This window comes from Heterodontus francisci, chromosome 8, assembly GCF_036365525.1.
Source record: "Heterodontus francisci isolate sHetFra1 chromosome 8, sHetFra1.hap1, whole genome shotgun sequence".
Lineage (NCBI taxonomy): Eukaryota > Metazoa > Chordata > Chondrichthyes > Heterodontiformes > Heterodontidae > Heterodontus > Heterodontus francisci.
Genome location: NC_090378.1, coordinates 23,721,925 through 23,741,868, shown reverse-complemented (window position 1 = coordinate 23,741,868; position 19,944 = coordinate 23,721,925). Strand labels below are relative to the sequence as shown.

The following is a 19,944-nucleotide window of genomic DNA, read 5'->3' as shown; positions in this document are numbered from 1 at the left end:
AATCCATGTAACTACCCTCATCTACACACCTGGTCACATGCTCAAAAAATTCCATCAAATTTGTTAGGCATGACCTCCCTCTGACAAAGCCATGCTGACTATTCCGAATCACATTTTGCCTCTCCAAGTGGTGATAGATTCTCTCCTTCAGAATTTTCTCCAATAGTTTCCCTACCACTGACGTGAGACTTACTGGTCTGTAGTTCCCTGGTTATCTCTACAACCTTTCTTAAATAGTGGGACCACATTAGCTGTTCTCCAGTCCTCTGGCACCTCCCCCGTGGCCAGAGAAGAATTAAAAATTAGGGTCAGAGCCCCTGCAATCTCCACCCTCGCCTCCCACAGCATCCTGGGACACAAATCGTCCAGACCTGGAGATTTGTCCACTTTTAAGCCTTCCAAAACCTCCAATACCTTGTCACTCCCTATGACAATTTGCTCAAGAACCTCACAGTTCCATATCTACATCCTCTTTCTCTTGGGTGAAGACAGATGCGAAGTATTCGTTCAACACCCTACCAATGTCCTCTGGCTCCACCCACAAATTTCCCCCTTGGCCCCTAATGGGTCCTACTCTTTCCCTGATTATCCTCTTCCCATTGATATACTTATACAATATCTTGGGATTTTCCCTACTTTTACCAGCCAGAGCTTTCTCATATCCCCTCTTTGCTCTCCTAATTGCTTTCTTAAGCTCCATCCTACACTTTCTGTACTCCACTAATGCTTCCATTGATTTGCTCTCCTTGTATTTGCTAAAAGCCTCTCTTTTCCTTCTCATCGTACCCTGAATGTTTCCAGTCATCCATGGTTCTCTGGGCTTGTTGCTCCTACCTATTATCCTAGAGCGAACATGTTGGGCCTGTACCCTCCCCATTTCCTTTATGAATGCCTCCCACAGCTCTTCTGTAGATTTCCCGACAAGTAACTCCTTCCAGTCTACCTTGGCCAGATCCTGCCTTATTTTACTAATATTCGCTCTCCCCCAATCCAAAACCTTTTTTTGCAACTTGTCTATTTCTTTCTCCATAACAAGCTTAAATTGTACCATGTTGTGGTCGCTATCACCAAAATGCTCCCCCACCAACACATCAACCATCTGTCCGGCTTCATTCCCCAGAATTAGGTCCAGCACTGCACCCTCCCTTGTTGGATCCTCTACATATTGAGCTAAAAAGTTCTCCTGTATACATTTTAAGAACTCCACTCCATCTAAGCCCTTAACACAAGGACTATCCCAATTAATGTTGGGAAAGTTGAAATCACCTAATATAATTACCCTATTATTTTTACACACCAAATTGCGCACATATTTGCTCCTCAATTTCCCGCTGACTAATTTTTCTCAAAAGTAAACTTGAAACAGTATCAAGAGTCTTAGTTTCCTAAAAATTCCAGATAAATTAGTAATCAATCAAAGGACTACTAATTCATCTTAACCATTAAAAGCCACATCAATAATTATAATCCCTTATTTAAATGCTGATCCTCAATTCCTATACTACAGACATAGTTGGCTCAATTTAGGCTAAATAGTTGCAGCAAAGTATCAACCGACTTCAGATTTTCAAACTTTTAAGATGCTCACTCGACATCATCATCATCTGTCTCTCATCTGGCAAAACCTCAGACACCTTCAAAAATGTCATATCAATCCCCTCAAGGGATCCACCGAAACTTTCCCAATCATTCCCAACTATTGCCCTATCAGAGTTATCATTTGACATTTGAAATAATTTTCATATCTAGTAAAATATCAAGCAAATTATAACAGGACAAATAGCTGAGTGTTGAGCCCAAAACAACCTAAAGGTCTGATTAGACATGGAAAATACACATTAATTATCAATTGAAGGAAAAAACTATGGGCAAAGTACTGAGTATTATACACTGATTCAAAATCATTTGTTGCACAAGATACCTGAGCTGCTCTTTGCTGGAGCTCCCATTGCCTATCTTTAAGTGCCTGCTCCATGTCAATGATTTTCTCATTTCTCTCCTGCAAGTCATTTTTGCATTGTCTACAGAAGAAAAAAAATGTTCAGTGAAAGTGTGCAAAATCACTATGCTTTTATAAAATAGTCTTAAAGGGGTCATGAAGTGACCCACTATAACAAAACTCATCATTATCTTATCTATATGGTGAAATCCGTCAGTTTTAAATAGCCACAAACACCAACCCAAATTCAATTTTACATGCTCCATCCACACTATTACAATGCTGCTATTTAACAAGAATTTAAAGCATTCGCAGTGACTACTGACAACAGAGGATACTGTTTTGTACTTTAGTCCAGAGCAGCTGGAAGGAATTGTTAATCTCCCTAGAGAGCTTCTTAAAGTTTAGGGAATAATGGTGTATGAAATTTTCAGTTTGTTGCCAGAACTGGATCTTCCTTACAGGCCTAGTTCTTTCATTGGAAAATTCTTGAGAGTTAGGCTGTTTAATTTTTCCCAAAAGTAAACTTGAAATATTAGATTATTAGTTTCCCAAAATTTCAGATAAATTATCAAAGGACTAGTAATCTGAATCATTAAAAGCCACATCAATAAATATTGTTGAGATTATACCATTATACAGCTGGATAAAATTAATTTTGGCACTTTAATGATGGGAGCATTCTTCCTAAGAGGATGCAGTTTGATTTGGTGTAGCACAACACATCTCAAACAGTTCTACGCTGAACAGACACAGAATAATTAGTTGCACTGCAAAATTGCAACCCTTGGGCAAGTCCTAAATGCAGTGAAAGTGCAGGTTTTGAGTGGGCTGAAGTGATAACAAAATCACTTACCCGCCCCTCATTATAACCTATGGTCTATAACAGTTAAGTAGCCTAAAAGTCTAACTTCAGGGCTAAAAAGAAACACATTAAATGTTCTGGGTTAATTCAGGAAATATTCCAATGAAAGATCTAGGCGTGTAAGGAAGATCAAGTTCTGGCAACAAGCTAAAAACTTTATACACCATTATTTCTGAAACTTTAAGAAGCTCTCTAGAGAGATCAACAATTCCTTCCAGTTGCTCTGGACTAATGTACACAACCGAAAATTGCTCCAAACAATTGACATATGAACCACGTCACAAGATAGCAGAAAACATGGAACATTGATTAAGATTAGGAGTAGAAAGCATTTCTCTTTTCCTCTAAGAATATGACATCAACAATAAATATTTATAAGATAAAAGGGTTCTATGATGTCTTGATGCTTTTTTCATTTTAAACTTGCAAAGAAAAATAGTTTTTGAACATATTGACTTGTTTACCACTTCAGACAAATTTTCTAAATGAAGTATTCAATTCTGTAGACATTTGGAAAAAATTAGCTGCTTAATGTGCAATGCCAATTGCTGCAGGGTCTACTGCATTTTATATGGTTTTCAAATACAGTATGATTATTTTCAAGTCAGAGTTAAACTTAGAAACACATCTAAATAGAATCCATGTGCACTACACAAAAAGCTATTTGTAACAGCTTGGATTTTTTAACCCTTACACAACAGAATAAACATGAACTCCAGTTTCAGTAAATAACTGATGAATTAGAGCAGGTATATGGGTTTATGCAGACACCCAATGGCTTCATTATCTTCAACTTGCCCATCCTTTCAGTAATCGAGTACTATGTGGTTACAGTCAGCTATGGAAACTTAAACTTCCATAGGGGCAGCACAGTAGCGCAGTAGTTAGCACTGCAGCCTCACAGCTCCAGTGAACCGGGTTCAGTTCTGGGTACTGTCTGTGCGGAGTTTGCAAGTTCTCCCTGTGACCGCCTGGGTTTCCGCTGGGTGCTCCGGTTTCCTCCCACAGACAAAGACTTGCAGGTTGATAGGTAAATTGGCCATTGTAAATTGCCCCTAGTGTAGGTAGGCGGTAGGAGAATTGAGGGAAGGTGGGGAATATGGGATTAATGTAGGATTAGTATAAATGGGTGGTTGATGGTCGGCACAGACCCGGTGGGCCGAAGGGCTTGTTTCAGTGCTGTATCTCTCTATGACTATTCTATGCTTAGCTGATAAGAAAGCACATAGTGAACAGATTGCACTATACCAATACAACCCATCATCTCCTTACCTAGGATGTTACAGGACAGGAGGAGGCTACTCTTCTGTTCTTTCCCCATTGCCTACAAATTTTTCCTTTATAAAATTATAAATTTTAAGTATACACCTAATGGCATAAGGACTTCCTCCTGTAACTTAAAACTGATAGTTACAGTGCTCTGTGATAAGCTGCTCCAATTACTTAAACTTTAAACACAGGGCTGCAGAGATACTGCATTAACAAATGCTGGTGGAAATATTTCCCATGAGTTTCTCAATACAGAATGTTTAATACTTTTTTTCAGAAAGAACTTCCATCTATCCAGTAAAAGCAAATTGGGAAACCCTCAATGCAGAATTCAAACAGATTCTCTGTATTGCTACGTCATTTAGGATTGAACAAAGTCAGTTTATTATGGGAAAATGATGGAAAGGGTTGTTGACAGTGCTATCAAGCGACACTCGCTCAGGAATAACCTGCTCAGTTTGGGTTCGACTAGGGCCACTCACCTCCTAACCTCATTACAGCCTTGGTCCAAACGTGGACATAAGAACATATGAATTAGGAGCAGAAGTAGGCCATTCGGCCTCTCTAGCCTGCTTGCCATTCAATAAGATCATGGCTGATCTGTTTGCGTCTCTAATTCCACACTTCCATCGACCCACGGTAACCTTTGATTCCCTTGCTCAAGAAGAATCTAACTACCCCCGCCTTAAAATTATTCAATGACCCTGCCTCCACCATGCTCTGAGGCAGAGAGCTCCAAAGTTGCACAACCCTCAGAGACAAAATATTTCTCACCTATGTCCTAAAAGGGCGACTCCTAATTTTAAAACAGTGCCCCCTATTTCTGGACTCCCTCACAAGAGGAAACATCCTTTCCCCATCCACCTTCTCAGGATCTTATATACTTCAATCAAGTCACCCCTCACTCTGCCAAACTCCAGTGAAAACATGCCCAGTCTGTCCAACCTTTCCACATAAGACAACTCGTTCATTCCAGGTATCAATCTAGTAAACCTCCTCTGAACCGCCTCCAACACATTCACAATCTTCCTTAAATAAGGAGACCAAAACTGCGCACAGTATTCAAGATGTGTTTTCACCAATATCCCGTATAACTGAAGCATAACGTCCTTACTTATATTTCAATTCCTCTTGTAATAAAGGCTAGCATTCCATTAGCCTTCTTTATTACTTGCTGTACCTGTAAACTAACATTTTGTGACTCATGCACTAGAACACCTAGATCCCTCTGCACTTCGGAGTTCTGCAATCATTCTCCATTTAAGTAAATACTCTGCTTTTTTATTTTTCCTGTCAAAGTGAACAACTTCACATTTTCCCACATTATACTCCATCTATCAGATTTTTGCCCACTCACTCACTCACTCAATCTATCTATCTCGGTCTGCAAACTCATGTCCTCATCACGACTTACTTTCCTACCTATCTTTGTCATCTGCAAATTTAGCTACCATGCCATCGCTCCCCTTATCCAAGTCATTGATATAAAGTGTAAAAAGTTGAGGCCCCAGCACAGACCACGGCAGGACTCCACTCATCACATCTTGCCAATCAGAAAAGGATCCATTTATGCATACACTCTGCTTTCTGTCAGCCAGCCAATCTTCTATCCGCGCTAATATGTTACCCCACGACATCATGAGTTCCTACTTTGCGCAATAACCTTTTATGTGGCTCCTCGTCAATTGCATTCTGGAAATCAAAGTACAGTACGGCAACGGGCTACCCTTTATCCACGGCACATGTTACTCCTTCATGGACAAAAGAGCTGAACTGAAGAGGTGAGTGAGAGTGACTGCCCTGGATGTCAAGGCAGCATCTGACCGAGTGTAGCATCAAGGAGCCTTAGAAAAACTGGAGTCGATGGGATTCGGGAGAAAACCCTCTGTTAGCTGGAGTCATACCTAGCACAAAGCGAGATGGTTGTGGTTATTGGAGGTCAATTATCCCAGTCCCAGGACATCACTGCAGGAGTTCCTCAGAGCAGTGTCCTAGGCTCAACCATCTTCAGTGGCTTCATCAATGACCTTCCCTCTCTCAAGGTCAGAAGTGGCGATGTTCGCTGATGATTGCACAATGTTCAGCACCATTTGCGACTCCTCAGCTACTGAAGCAGACCATGGCCATATGCAGCAAGACCTGGACAATATCCAGGCTTGGGCTGATAAGTGGCTAGTAACATTCGCGCCACACAAGTGCCAGGCAATGACCATCTCAAACAAGAGAGAATCTAACCATCTCCCCTTGATGTTCAATGGCTTTACAATCGCTGAATCCCCCACTAAAAACATCCTGGAGGTCACCACTGACCAGAAACTGAACTGGACTAATCACATAAATACTGCAGCTACAAGAGCAGGTCAGAGGCTGGGAATTCTGCTGAGAGGAACTCACTTCCTGACTCCCCAAAACTTGTCCACCATCGACAAGGCCCAAGTCAGGAGTGTGATGGAATACTCTCCACTTGCCTGGATGGGTGCAGCTCCAACAACAGTCAAGAAGCTCGACACCATCCACGACAAAGCAGCCCGCTTGACTGGCACCTCATTCACCATCTTCAACATTCACTCCCTCCACCACTGACGCACAGTGGCAGCAGTGTGTACCATCTACAGGATGCACTGTAGCAACTCACCAAGGCTCCTTCGACAGCACCGTCCAAACCTCTATCACCTAGGAGGACAAGGGCAGCTAATGTATGGGAACACCATCATCTGCAAGTTCCCCTTTGAGCCACACACTATATCGCCGTTCCTTTACTGTTGTTGGGTCAAAATCCTGGAACTCCCTTCCTAACAGCACTATGGGTGTACCTACACCCGGAGGACTGCAGCGTTTCAAGAAGGCAGTTCACCACCATCTTCCAGGGCAGTTAGGGTTGGGCAATAAATGTTGGCCTAGCCAGCAACGCCACATCCCCGAAACAAAGACAAAAATAAAATCATGATATGTTCTCCAACACCAGATGTGTTTTGTGTGGGTTATTGGACAATTACATTTGCCACTGCTTCATTCACTTATAAATAGAAGGGTGCTACATCACAGCAATTTCGATCCAACTCCTCACGAATTGAGTCAATAAAGCAGAAGTGGCCATCATTTAACACAACTAGCAATCTCTCTCAGAGACCATAAGAAGCACTTTAAGTGTGAAAAATGTAAAAACTCACATTGGTGGATTAATACACTTGGTGAAGGAATTTCGCCACACTGGACTTGGGAGTTATCTATCTAGACACAGGGTGAAGGTTGTGGTAGTGGTGGTGGGGATATGGATGGTGGCTGGGGCGAGGGGTGGGGGGGGGTGGTTCAGGGGTGCTGAAATTTAACTTTGATGGTGGTGCAAAATGGGTGATATCAGATCGGGAGCTCGTTCTACATAATGCTGGATTTTCAATTGAAAAGAAAATTGATCTGGGAGTGGAGAGGGCTTTTAAACAGGCTGTCATTTGCTATTTCCTGCTACTGCCAAAGTCAAATTTCAACCCACAGGTCTTATGAGTGGAAATTCATGTTAAGCATTAGCATTGATATCATTCACTTGGGCAAGTACAAAAATTGTGTCCAATCTTCAAAATTGGAATTCAGTTTTCCGATTATTCTAAGTGTAAAACAAGTTTAGGGTAACAGTTTTGAAATTTCATATCCCTACTTGTGCAACTATATGTTCCTCTTAACCAAGAACTAATTTTCATTGTTAAATGAAATTAGAACAACATTTAAAAACCAAACACTGCTTCCTTCCTCGAGTATAAATATCCAATTGTAAGCTAAGAAAAATAAATATGTTCCTAGAACATCCAGATATCCTCAATTAGGATATTCAATCTTGGATATGTCAACTTAGACCATAAAGTTTTTGAGCAGCACAAAAAAAATTCTTATATTTTCTTCCCACCTCCCATGGGATTGAAAAGTTCATCCTCTAAGGAGAGTCTAAGTGACAAGGTAACTGTTGCATTTTCAAAACAAGGCTTGTAGAGAACAAAGAACAGTACAGCACAGGAACAGGCCATTCGGCCCTCCAAGCCTGCGCCGATCTTGATGCCTGCCTAAACTAACACCGTCTGCACTTCCGGGGCCCATATCCCTCTATTCCCATCCTATTCATGTATTTGTCAAGATGTCTCTTAAACGTCGCTATCGTATCTGCTTCCACCACCTCCCCTGGCAGCAGGTTCCAGGCACTCACCACCCTCTGTGTAAAGAACTTGCCTCGCACATCCCCTCTAAACTTTGCCCCTCGCACCTTAAACCTATGTCCCCTAGTAACTGACTCTTCCACCCTGGGAAAAAGCTTCTGACTATCCACTCTGTCCATGCCGCTCATAACTTTGTAAACCTCTATCATGTCGCCCCTCCACCTCCGTCGTTCCAGTGAAAACAATCCGAGTTTATCCAACCTCTCCTCATAGCTAATGCCCTCCAGACCAAGCAACATCCTGGTAAACCTCCTCTGTACCCTCTCCAAAGCCTCCACGTCCTTCTGGTAGTGTGGCGACCAGAATTGCACGCAATATTCTAAGTGTGGCCTAACTAAGGTTCTGTACAGCTGCAACATGACTTGCCAATTTTTATACTCTATGCCCCGACTGATGAAGGCAAGCATGCCGAATGCCTTCTTGACTACCTTATCCACCTGTGTTGCCACTTTGTGACCTGTGGACCTGTACGCCCAGATCTCTCTGCCTGTCAATACTCCTAAGGGTTCTACCATTTACTGTATACTTCCCACCTGCATTAGACCTTCCAAAATGCATTACCTCACATTTGTCCGGATTAAGCTCCATCTGCCATTTCTCCGCCCAAGTCTCCAACCACTCTATATCCTGCTGTATCCTCTGACAATCCTCATCATTATCCGCAACTCCACCAACCTTTGTGTCGCCCGCAAACTTACTAATCAGACCAGCTACATTTTCCTCCAAATCATTTATATATACTACAAAACATGAGATTCCCTCTTGTGTTTATTAAGCTACACATGATTTAAGCTTTAATATAAGTAAAACCAAAATGTGCCATTTATATTGCTTATAAAGAATAAAATTTGCTTTCACGTAAAATAAAACAACAGAAGTGGCAAGAATAGCAGGCCAGAGGTTGGGAATTCTGCGTCGACTAACTTACTTCCTGACCCGTGAAAGCCTTTCCTTTCTTTTACAAGGCACAAGTCAGGAATGTGGTGGAAAAGTCCCCACTTGCCTGAATGAATATAGCTCCCACAACACTCAAGAAGCTTGACACTATCCAGGGCAAAGCAGCCCGCTTGACTGGCACCCCATTGACCACCGTAAACATCGCTCTCTCCACCTTTGCTGCAGTGCGTACCATCAACAAGATGCACTACAACAACTCCCCAAACTTCTTCGACAGCACCTTCCAAACCTGTGACTTCTGCCACCTCGAAGAACAAGAGCAACAGATGCAGGAGAACACCACCTGCAAGCTCCCCTCCAAGTCAAACACCATTCTGACTTGGAAATATAATAGCGTTCCTTCATCGTCTCTGGGTCAAAATCCTGGAACTCCCAATTTACTAGCACTTGTGGGTGCACTCATATCACCAGGACTGCAACGGCTCAAAAAGGCAGCTCACTGCCACCTACTCAAGGGCAATTAGGGACGGACAGTAAATGCTGGCCCTGCCAGCAATATCTAACTCCCGTGAATGAAAAAAAGAAAATTCGCCATGGCACTTTGCAATAATGCTAATTGTGCAAACACGCATTAAATTATTGAATGTAATATTTAATTTTAAATACGAAGTGTATATATTTATAAGTGAAATTCATTTGTCAAGAAATGTTATTGGAAGATCTATAATCTTAACTTTCAAACCAAGTTTTAGATGATCAGAATGTGCATTTAACTCTCTTACCGTTTGGTGTTTAAAAAAGGTACAAAAGGGACCATAATGAGCATTGAAAATTGTTCATAGCTTGCTAGTTTGTGAAAACGATTCAGCAGAAGACAGCAAGGAAAGGTAGTCAAAACATTCTTCAGGATTTAGTATTTCAAATACTGCAGGGACATTAAATCAATTTGATTAAACATTCATTAGTGGTTTTTCCATGCCACATGTAAAAAGCCAAAGTGTGTTTTCTGCAGTACAAGTGAAAGTGGACTGATTAAATCGGTATAATTTTCTGAACTCCGTTCTTAGGATTTTAGCAATGCAGGGTACTTTGATCAAAGATTTGATTTCCAGCAAATATTATACACAACTGACAGGATAGCTCAGCAGTAATTGTTTGTGGCCATGTCTCAGTTACTAGTTTTTCCTGGGTGCTTCTATCCCCCACACACAATTAACTGCATTTTGATACATCCTGCATGGAAAAATGATTTTCAAAGCTTTACTAATGCAAAATTTACAACTTTTAAAAAAATTTATCATGTAGATCTCAAAACATGAGATAGATTTTTAAACTTTCTGCTGTTCATTTACCAAGCTCGTTATTAAATATTTTGAGAACAAATATTGACCAATGAAATTAATGCAAAGTAAAACTATTAATGTAACTTCAATAGCTCAGAAATTATTGTATTCTTTCTTGGGATGTGGGCATCACTGGCAAGGCCAGCATTTGTTGCCCATCCCTAACTGCCCTTGACCTGAGTGGCTTGCTAGGCCATTTCAGAGGGCAGTGAAGAGTGAATCACATTGCTGGGGATCTGGAGTCACATGTAGGCCAGACCAGGTAAGGACAGCAGATTTCCTTCCCTAAAGTACAATAAAAGGACACAAATAAAATGGCCTCTATATAAAAATAAGTTCAGCATGCGCTAGGTCTCTTTCAGGCATGCTGACAGAGTTACTTAACAGATTAACTATAGTTCCAAAAGTATTGATGCTTTTGAAGAGCTACATTGGACTAATTTTCCTATGCTATTACAATACAATTGCTGCCTTGATTTTACAGCAGAAAAAATACTATTGTTCCTCAAAACATCTAAGAATTTAAGAATTTCAGTACCTTCCTCATAACCTACAACAGTAGGCCCAAACCACTGGAGAGGCTAGAGTTACAGGGCATAGTCTCAGGACATTTCAGATTGAGATGAGAAATGTCTTCACTCTGAGGGTTGTAAATCTTTGGAATTCTCTACGTTAGGGCTTTGGATTCTCCATAATTTAGTATTTTCAAGGCTGAGATCAATACATTTTAGAACTCTAAGGAAATGAAGGGATATAGGGATATGGCGGGAAAGCAGATGTGAGGTTAAGGATCAACCATTATCTTATTAAATGATGGAGCAGGCTCAAGGGGCTGTATGACTATGCCTGCTTCCATTTCTTACTGTATGCAATTATGTGGATGGAAAAATCTCATACTAAAAATAATTGTGCAAGTTCTCATGCTAGAAGATATAAACAGTATAAGTACTGAAATAATGAAAAAGAGAAACTCAATATATGTCAGTCTAATGTTAAAGCTATATTAAAAATTGAACAAAACCACGCCTGTATGGATTAAGTTAATTCCAGTCTCAGTGCATTCCTGCTGCCACCTTCCACAGCAACAGATCTGCTTTTTTAGATTTTTCCTATCCATAGAGAGTTGCTCTGTTGATATCAGCACAGCAGCTCCATGTAAAGAAGGAAGGGAGACCTGAAATAGTGGACCCCAAATGTACTAAAATTAGTTACTTTATCGATCAGGTAGGAATTTTAAAAATAATTTATAATGGGATAGTACAATGCATTGAAAGCATCCCATCCTTCCTATCTCTCACTTTTCTCTCTTTTTATATATATATATATATATATATATATATATATAAAAAAACAGAGTAGATATTGGCACAGCCCTCAAACAAACAGACAAGCTACTGAAGGACAACTGATTGACAGCTATGGAACTGTATGTCAGAAAATGGTGCATTCTGCTCACAGGCCAAATTAGGAGGATTTATACTGCTGTGGGTTTGATTGGATAATCACACTGATGAAATGTACAAATCAAGTTAGAAATCAGGCTGAAGCAATGTTATACAAAAAATAATTTTTTACATTTGATCATGGCATTAGAATCAAATGCAGTGAAGGAATGAATGTAGTGTAATAATTTAAGCCATTACTTTGAAAATCTATGATTGTAATGTATCCAGCACTAGGAAACAGAGCAACAAGCCAGTCTCTATTTTAGATTCTGTTCTGTTTGAGTTGAAAAATATTGAACATTTTTTGATGTGGAAATATTTCACCAAAATATGTGAAACAAACAACAAAATGACAAGCTTTAAATGCTGCACAGATACCATTTAACAATCTGAACGTCTCAAAACTATTACACAAGGTCCAATTCATTTTGACAAAACCATGGCAGATCATTTTGACAAACTTCATCTTTCATAGTCTCAAATGAATGCTGTTTTGAATTTTGAACTTTTTGCAAATGGTGCCATACATAATAGTGCTGGTCATAATAATCTAACTTATACTCAGTAAATGACAAATTAAGTAATTGATATCATGTAAACATGCAATACATTCGCTCAATATGACATTTAAAGAAGTGCTGAAATATAAGAAATCATTGAATCTTAAAATGGATACAGCGCAGAAGGAGGCCATTCAGCCCATCATGTCCTTGATGAAAACCAATGGAAAAATTAACTGAATTGGTCCAACTCTATTTTTCCTATAGCATCAATACCAATACAGTTCACTTCTTCGCTCTTTAAAATGAAGTAACTCACCGAAGTTCATTTGTGAGCCCTTCAATAGTGTCATTTTTTTCCTCCATGCTGTTCTGAGCCTTTTGAAGTACATCTCGTAGCTCCTTAAGCTGACTTAAAGTGTCTTGTAATTCACCACGTGCATTCTTCAACTGTGTTTCCATCTTTTGAGTTTCCTGCACTGCACTCCTACGGTCTGTCTCAATCTGGTGCAGATTTTCCTCCAGATCAAACACTACCAAGCACATTACAAAATAAAATATATTCATGTAAAAGAAAAAAATAAAATATTCACTATGTTATGTTTAGCCACTATGCAACAGTTCACATTTGTCTATATATTGTCATTGCATTTGAACCGTGTATGAACCACTTGGAAATATTTAAGTGATATGCTGAAATACTTTATAAATAGAAATCTTAATTTTCTTTCCTATGAGTCCAAGTTAGCAACACACAATATGAAATGAAAGTACAGGTGGTGCAATACAATGCTAGAAACTAATTAGAATTATGTGTGGCATTCAGCAGAAAGCTTTTCTTGTTCCATATTTTCTGAAATGGCCTTAAAAGTTGATCAATGTAATACAGCTGTTTTTGTTGATTAATTTACATATACACTAATGAACTAGTATACACTTGGATGGTAATTCTTGTACATTTCATAATTATCAAGATTTTTAAATTCTGTACTTCATAGAGAAAATCCGTTAGGTGCCTAAAAATATGCAATTTGATCAGAAAAATATCTCCACTTAACAAGGACAAATCAAAGAATAGACACACACACACACACACAAAAAACCACCCCCCCCCCCCACCCCCCCAAACGTAAAACTGATTTTTACTACCTTGGTTAGATTTCTTGTTCAATTCAATCTGCGTATTACGCAGAGTCACTTCCAGCTGGTTAAGCTGAATATCCTTGCTTGTGCTATCACGTCTTAGTTGAAGAAGTTCTTTTTCCAGTGCAGTAGTGTCACCTTTGCACTTATCCATCTCAGTCTTTATTTCTCTGATAAGCACAGCAAAAACAGATGAGTAATGGGAACTGGTCACAAAAATGTAAATAAACTGATGCAGAAGCTCTTAATGACAAATCATCTGCAGTAACCAGGTCTCAAGTTCTGGAAGTTTTCAACAGATACTAAAATGCGCAATGTATACTCAAGATTAAAGATGCTCAAGAAAGTCTTCGGCTATTTATAGATAAGAAAATACTGTCATGAGACTAACCTAACCCTAAAGGCACAAGTATAATAAAAGCAAAATACTGCGGATGCTGGAAATCTGAAATAAAAACAAGAAATGCTGGAACCACTCAGCAAGTCTGGCAGCATCTGTGGAAAGAGAAGCAGAGTTAACGTTCGGGTCAGTGACCCTTCTTCGGAACTGCCTAAAGGCACAAGTGACAGCTTTGCTTTTTGAAAGAAATTAAAACAGAGACTCATTCACCAAATGAAAAATGAAGCTTGAATTTCACTTTTAAAACAATCATTATAAAAATAGTTATTCCATAAAAGGTTTTGGATGACATTCTACTGCTCATGTTGCCAGTTCAGTCTTTTAGTGGATTAAAGCCTTGCAATCCCCAGATAGTTAGCTCAGAGGAGAACCATGACCAAGTTGATCTTGAAATAAAAGGCTAAAGGATGCACTGTTTAATCCCCTTGCAGGCAGCAATTTTCTTTTGTAGCCTCCCTATTTCCTTGTGAGAGTTTCCATCCTCTTCCCTTTTACATAATCTCAAGCAGGAAAACTGAGATCAGGCCAGAGCTCCTCTGTGGGCCAAACAAAAGGACCCAAACCTTCGTTAGGGAAAGATATTTATCCCAAACAGGATTGACTACATGAGGCCCACTTACTGGCTGCAAAAAACCCCACTTTGATTAGTTACCATCTAATATAAGCACCTGAACTTCGAGATCAATTTTTAGGGAAAATGTGTATTATATTCAGAAAATTATGGTAAATGAAAGTCAGCACTGAATTGCTAAAGGCAAGTCGTGTTTGACGAACTTGATTGAGTTCTTCAAGAAAGTAACAGAGAGGGTTAATGAGGGTCATACAATTGAAGTTGTGTGCATGGACTTTCAAAAGGCATCTGGCAAAGTAACACAGAATAGACTTGTCAGCAAAATTGCAGCCCATAGGTTTAAAGGGACAGAGGCAGTGTAGATAAAGGCCTACTACCTGACCCAGACGACTTGTGTCGGGTTTAAGTCAGATCTGGGTCAGACACACACAGCAAAAAGTGTTAAAAGTAAAAAACCTACCTGAGCTGGGAGCCCAGGATGTCAAAGAGGGAAACTCTGAGTCTGCACAGTGAGCCTCTCTATGATGTCATCATGCTCATGCTGCAGCTTCCTGCAGATTGGGAGTCGTAAAGTAGGTAAGGGTAACATTCTGGTGGTCGGGTCGGGCTTGGGTCAGGTTGGGCTCGGGAAAAAAAATGGAGGTCTCAGGCCGGGTTGGGCACAGGTCCAATGTGGTTCTGTTGGGTTCAGGTTGGGGTCTTTTTTCGTGACCTGAGCAGGCATTTAAGTGTAGATACAAAATTGGCTATGGGACAGAAAACAGACAATAGTGGTGAATGGTTGTTTTTCTAATGGGAGGGAGGCATACAGAGATGTTCCCCGGGGTCTGCTCTGTTTGATACATATTACTGACCTAGATTTGGGTATACATGGCATAATTTCAAAGTTTGCAGGTGACACAAAACTCAGAAATATAATAAGTGAGGAAGAGGAGGACCGCATACTTCAAAAGGACATTGGTGAAATGGGCAAGCACATAGCAGATGAAATTCAATGCAGGGAAGTGATACATTTGATAAGAAGAATGAGGAGGCAACATAAACTAAATGATAGAATTTTACAAGGGGTGCAAGAAAAGAGAGACAAATTTTTGAAGGTGGCAGGACAAGTTGAGAAGGTTGTGGAAAAAATGGGATCCTTAGCTTTATTAGTAGAGGAATAGAGTACAAAAGCAAGGAAGTCATGCCTTTATAAAACACTGTCTGGGGCTCAACTGGAGTATATTGTTCAATTCTGGGCACATTTTGGGCAGGCTGTCAAACTCTTGCAAAGGTGAAGAGATTTATTAGAATGGTACCAGGAACGAGGGACTTCAGTTATGTGGACAGACTGGAAAAGCTAGAGTTGTTCTCCTGATAATAGAAAAGGTTAAGAGGAAATCTGACAGCAGTGTTCAGAATCATGAATGGTTTAGATAGAGTAAATAACGAGAACCTGTTTCCACTGGCAGGAAGATTGGCGACCAGAGGGTACAGATTTAAGGCAAATGGCAAAAGAAACAGAGGAGCATGAGGAAACAATTTTATACAGCCAGTTGTTGTGATATGGAATCCACTACTGGAAAGGGCAGTGGAAGGAGATTCAATAACATTCAAAAGAGAACTGGATCAATGCTTGAAGGAAAAAAAAGTACAGGGCTATGGGAAAAGAGCAAGGGAGTGGGATGAATTGAATAGCTGTACCAAAAAAGCCAGCACAGGCATGATGGGCTGAATGTGCTGTATTATTTTATGATTCTATCACAGAATTCCTTTTGGTATTTTATTTTCCTATTACTAACTTGTGCATGAACAAATTAGATTAAAACATACAAAAAAGTTATTACTGCACTATACAGCAAACAGACCAACAGATCATTTGACAAAAAAATCATAATAGGAACATAGAAACATAGGAACATAGGCCATTCGAACCCGCTCTGCCATTCAATTAGATCATGGCTGATAATCTACCTCAATGCCACTTTCCTGCGTTATCACCATATAACTTGATATAATTAGTATCCAGATATCTATCGATTTCTGTCTTGAAAATGCTCAATGATTGAGCTTCCACAGCCCTCTGGGGTATAGAACTTCAAAGATTCGCCACACTCAACGATTAAATTCCTCCTCATCTCAGTCTGAAATGGTCTGCCCCTTATTCTGAGACTATGTCCCCTGGTTCTCGACTCACCAGCCAGAGGAAACATCCTATCTACATCCACCCTGTCAAGCCCTGTAAGAATTTTGTAAGTTTCAATGAGATCACCTCTCATTCTTCGAAACTCTTGAGAATGCAGGCCCAGTTTCTTCAATCTCTCCTCATAAAACAATCCCGCCAACCCAGGGATTAGCCTGGTGAACCTCCATTGCACGTCCTCTATAGCAAGTAAATCCTCCCTTAGATAAGGAGACCAAAATTATACACAATATTCCAGGTGCAGTCTCACCATGGTTCTATACAAGTGCAGCAAGACTACTTTACTTATGTACTCAAAGTTCCTTGCGATGAAGGTCAACATACCATTTGCCTTCCTAACTACGTGCCGCACTTGCACACTAGCTTTTAGTGACTCAAACAAGGACACCCAGGTCCCTTTGGACAACAACACCCAGCCTCTGTCCATTTAATTCTGTCTTTCTGCTTTTTCTACTGAAATATTCACATTATATTCCATCTGCCATGTTCTTGCCCATCCACTTAGTCTGTCCAAGTCCCCTTGAAGCCTCCTTTCATCCTCTTCACAACTTACATTCCCATCTAGTTTTGTGTCATCAGAAAAACATACGTCATTAAGGTATTTAAATGTTGCATATATATTACTAGGTGTAATGCTTCAGTCAGCTCTTCCAGATGAAATTTTAACTCAGTTAACATCTGAGATGGTGGGGCTGCTGGAGAGACACAGCCCCATCCATGTATATAGAGATGTGCATATTTATAAATTTGAAAGTTGCACTTCTGCCAGATTGGTAAATTTACAACAATTTATTTCAATGTGAAAACTTCCACATCAGTTGTAGAATAAATCAATTACAGATTAAAGCACCATCTACTGCACTGTAATAACCCACATATTGCACTGATGATGGTTTTTCTGTTTCCCACATCAGCCATCCAATGGCGTGGGAATCCCAACTTTGGTCTAGACTTGATAGTAACTGAATGGGTGCCAAATATAACCCCAACTGCCTTAGTGTTGTGGGCTCATGTCCACAGAAATAAGACTGAAGCAGCCACAAACTCACTTCCTACTCTTACCTCTGGATGAAATTTTCAGTCTATGCTAGATGTAACCCAGGGTCCTATGGTGAAAGGACAAATGTGCTAACCCACCATCCCTTCCAGCTTTTCCAAAAAACCTGCTAAAATCAGGGTCCGATTGAACAATTCTGAAAAAAATAACTAAACTTGGTACATAAAAACAGTATGGGAGCATCATTTTAAAAACTCAACCTTGTTCTTTCAACACTGGGGTAAAGATAAAAAGAGCTAAACAATATGAACACATGTTTTCAACAGATGTTAATCCCACCTACCACAAAACACTTACTTCAAAGCATTAGTAAGTTCAGCCACTTGCTGGTGTTTGGAATCCTGGTCATGATAAGCTTTCAAAAGCTTGTCTTCTGCTTTTGAGAGCTCGTCTGCAAATGCCATCTTCTGTTTAAATAATTCTTGTTCAAGTTGAGAAACCTATTTCACAAAAATAACATTACTTTATCACAGTATTAAAGGATGAAGCATCAGTGGAGCTATAATTAAGATTCTCACATATTAATTCTCTTGCAAAGTACTCAACCAAGCACTGAACCAATTAAAGGGACCACTGGGGGCATATTGCGTTTTATCTTACAATGGGAGATTTTGTCATTTCCAAATCAGGACAATATGCAATTTGTATCGATTAATCAGCATACTTAAATACAACAACAACAACTTATATTTATATACCAACTTTAACATACAATAAAGTCCTAAGGTGCTTCACAGGAGTATTATAAAACTAAATTTGACACCGAATCACATAACGAGATATTAAAGCAGATGGCCACAAGTTTGGTCAAAGAGGTAAGTTTTAAAGTATTGCTGAAAATAGAGACATGTTGTCGAAGCTTTTTGTCTTGCACTCATCAGGACAATCCTTCCTAATAGCACTGTGGGTGTACCTACCCCACATGGACTGCAGCGGTTCAAGAAGGCAGCTCACCACCACCTTCTCAAGGGCAATTAGGGATGGGCAACAAATGCTGGCCTGGCCAAAGATGCCCACATCCCATGAAATGAATAATAAAAAAAAGTCGTCAAGAATACCAATGTAAGGGCAACAACAACTTATACTGTATGAGAAGGGAGTGCTAATTGGTTGGCAAGTGAACTCTGATTGGTAGAGGCGTTGCCATGGAGAATGCGCCAGTTTATGGTGACTGACCGTTAACTGCCAAGTTTTGTTTGAAATTTAAACCAGGCAGCTTGACTCTGATTCCTCAGGGCAATGCCGTGACCAATGAACCAGCAAACGGCTATCACTTATTTTGTTTAGCTGAAACAGGCACAGTTGACAGTTAACTTTCAGTCACCGTAAACTAGTGCATTTTTTTTTTAAGAACATTACAGCGCAGTACAGGCCCTTCGGCCCTCGATGTTGCGCCGACCTGTGAAACCATCTGACCTACACTATTCCATTTTCATCCATATGTCTATCCAATGACCACTTAAATGCCCTTAAAGTTGGCGAGTCCACTACTGCTGCAGGCAGGGCGTTCCACGCCCCTACTACTCTCTGAGTAAAGAAACTACCTCTAACATCTGTCCTATATCTATCACCCCTCAACTTAAAGCTATGTCCCCTCGTGTTTGCCATCACCATCTGAGGAAAAAGACTCTCACTATCCACCCTATCTAACCCTCCGAATATCTTATATGTCTCTATTAAGTCACCTCTCCTCCTCCTTCTCTCCAACGAAAACAACCTCAAGTCCCTCAGCCTTTCCTCGTAAGACCTTCCCTCCATACCAGGCAACATCCTAGTAAATCTCCTCTGCACCCTTTCCAAAGCTTCCACATCCTTCCTATAATGCGGTGACCAGAACTGCATTGCATTCTCCATGGCAACGCCTCTACCAACGCCTCACTTGCTAACCAATCAGCACTCTCTTCTCATATAATACAAGTTGTTGTTTCCCTTACATTGGTATTCTTGCGGGTTGTCTTGAGTGCAAGACAAAAAGCTTCGACAACATGTCTCTATTTTCAGCAATACTCAAGTTCTATGCTATCAAACGACTATAAATTTTAAAGAGTGTCGTAAAGGAGGAAAGCAAGGTAGAGGCATAGAATCATACAAAGTTTACAGCACAGAAAGAGGCCATCGTGTCTGTGCCGGA

The 19,944-nt window shown here is 40.2% G+C and overlaps 1 protein-coding gene across 1 annotated transcript in view; it reads right to left on the bottom strand.

Annotated features, from left to right (window-relative positions):
* The window catches only part of ccdc18 (coiled-coil domain containing 18), a 216,038-nt gene that overhangs the window by 60,054 nt on the left and 136,040 nt on the right, over positions 1-19,944 (bottom strand). The window contains exons 19-22 of the mRNA XM_068036805.1: positions 18,111-18,253; positions 13,610-13,773; positions 12,780-12,993; positions 1,922-2,021 (exon numbers count right to left, since the gene is read on the bottom strand). Of these exons, the coding sequence (XP_067892906.1) occupies positions 1,922-2,021; positions 12,780-12,993; positions 13,610-13,773; positions 18,111-18,253 (621 nt within the window). The remainder of the gene's footprint in view (positions 1-1,921; positions 2,022-12,779; positions 12,994-13,609; positions 13,774-18,110; positions 18,254-19,944) is intronic.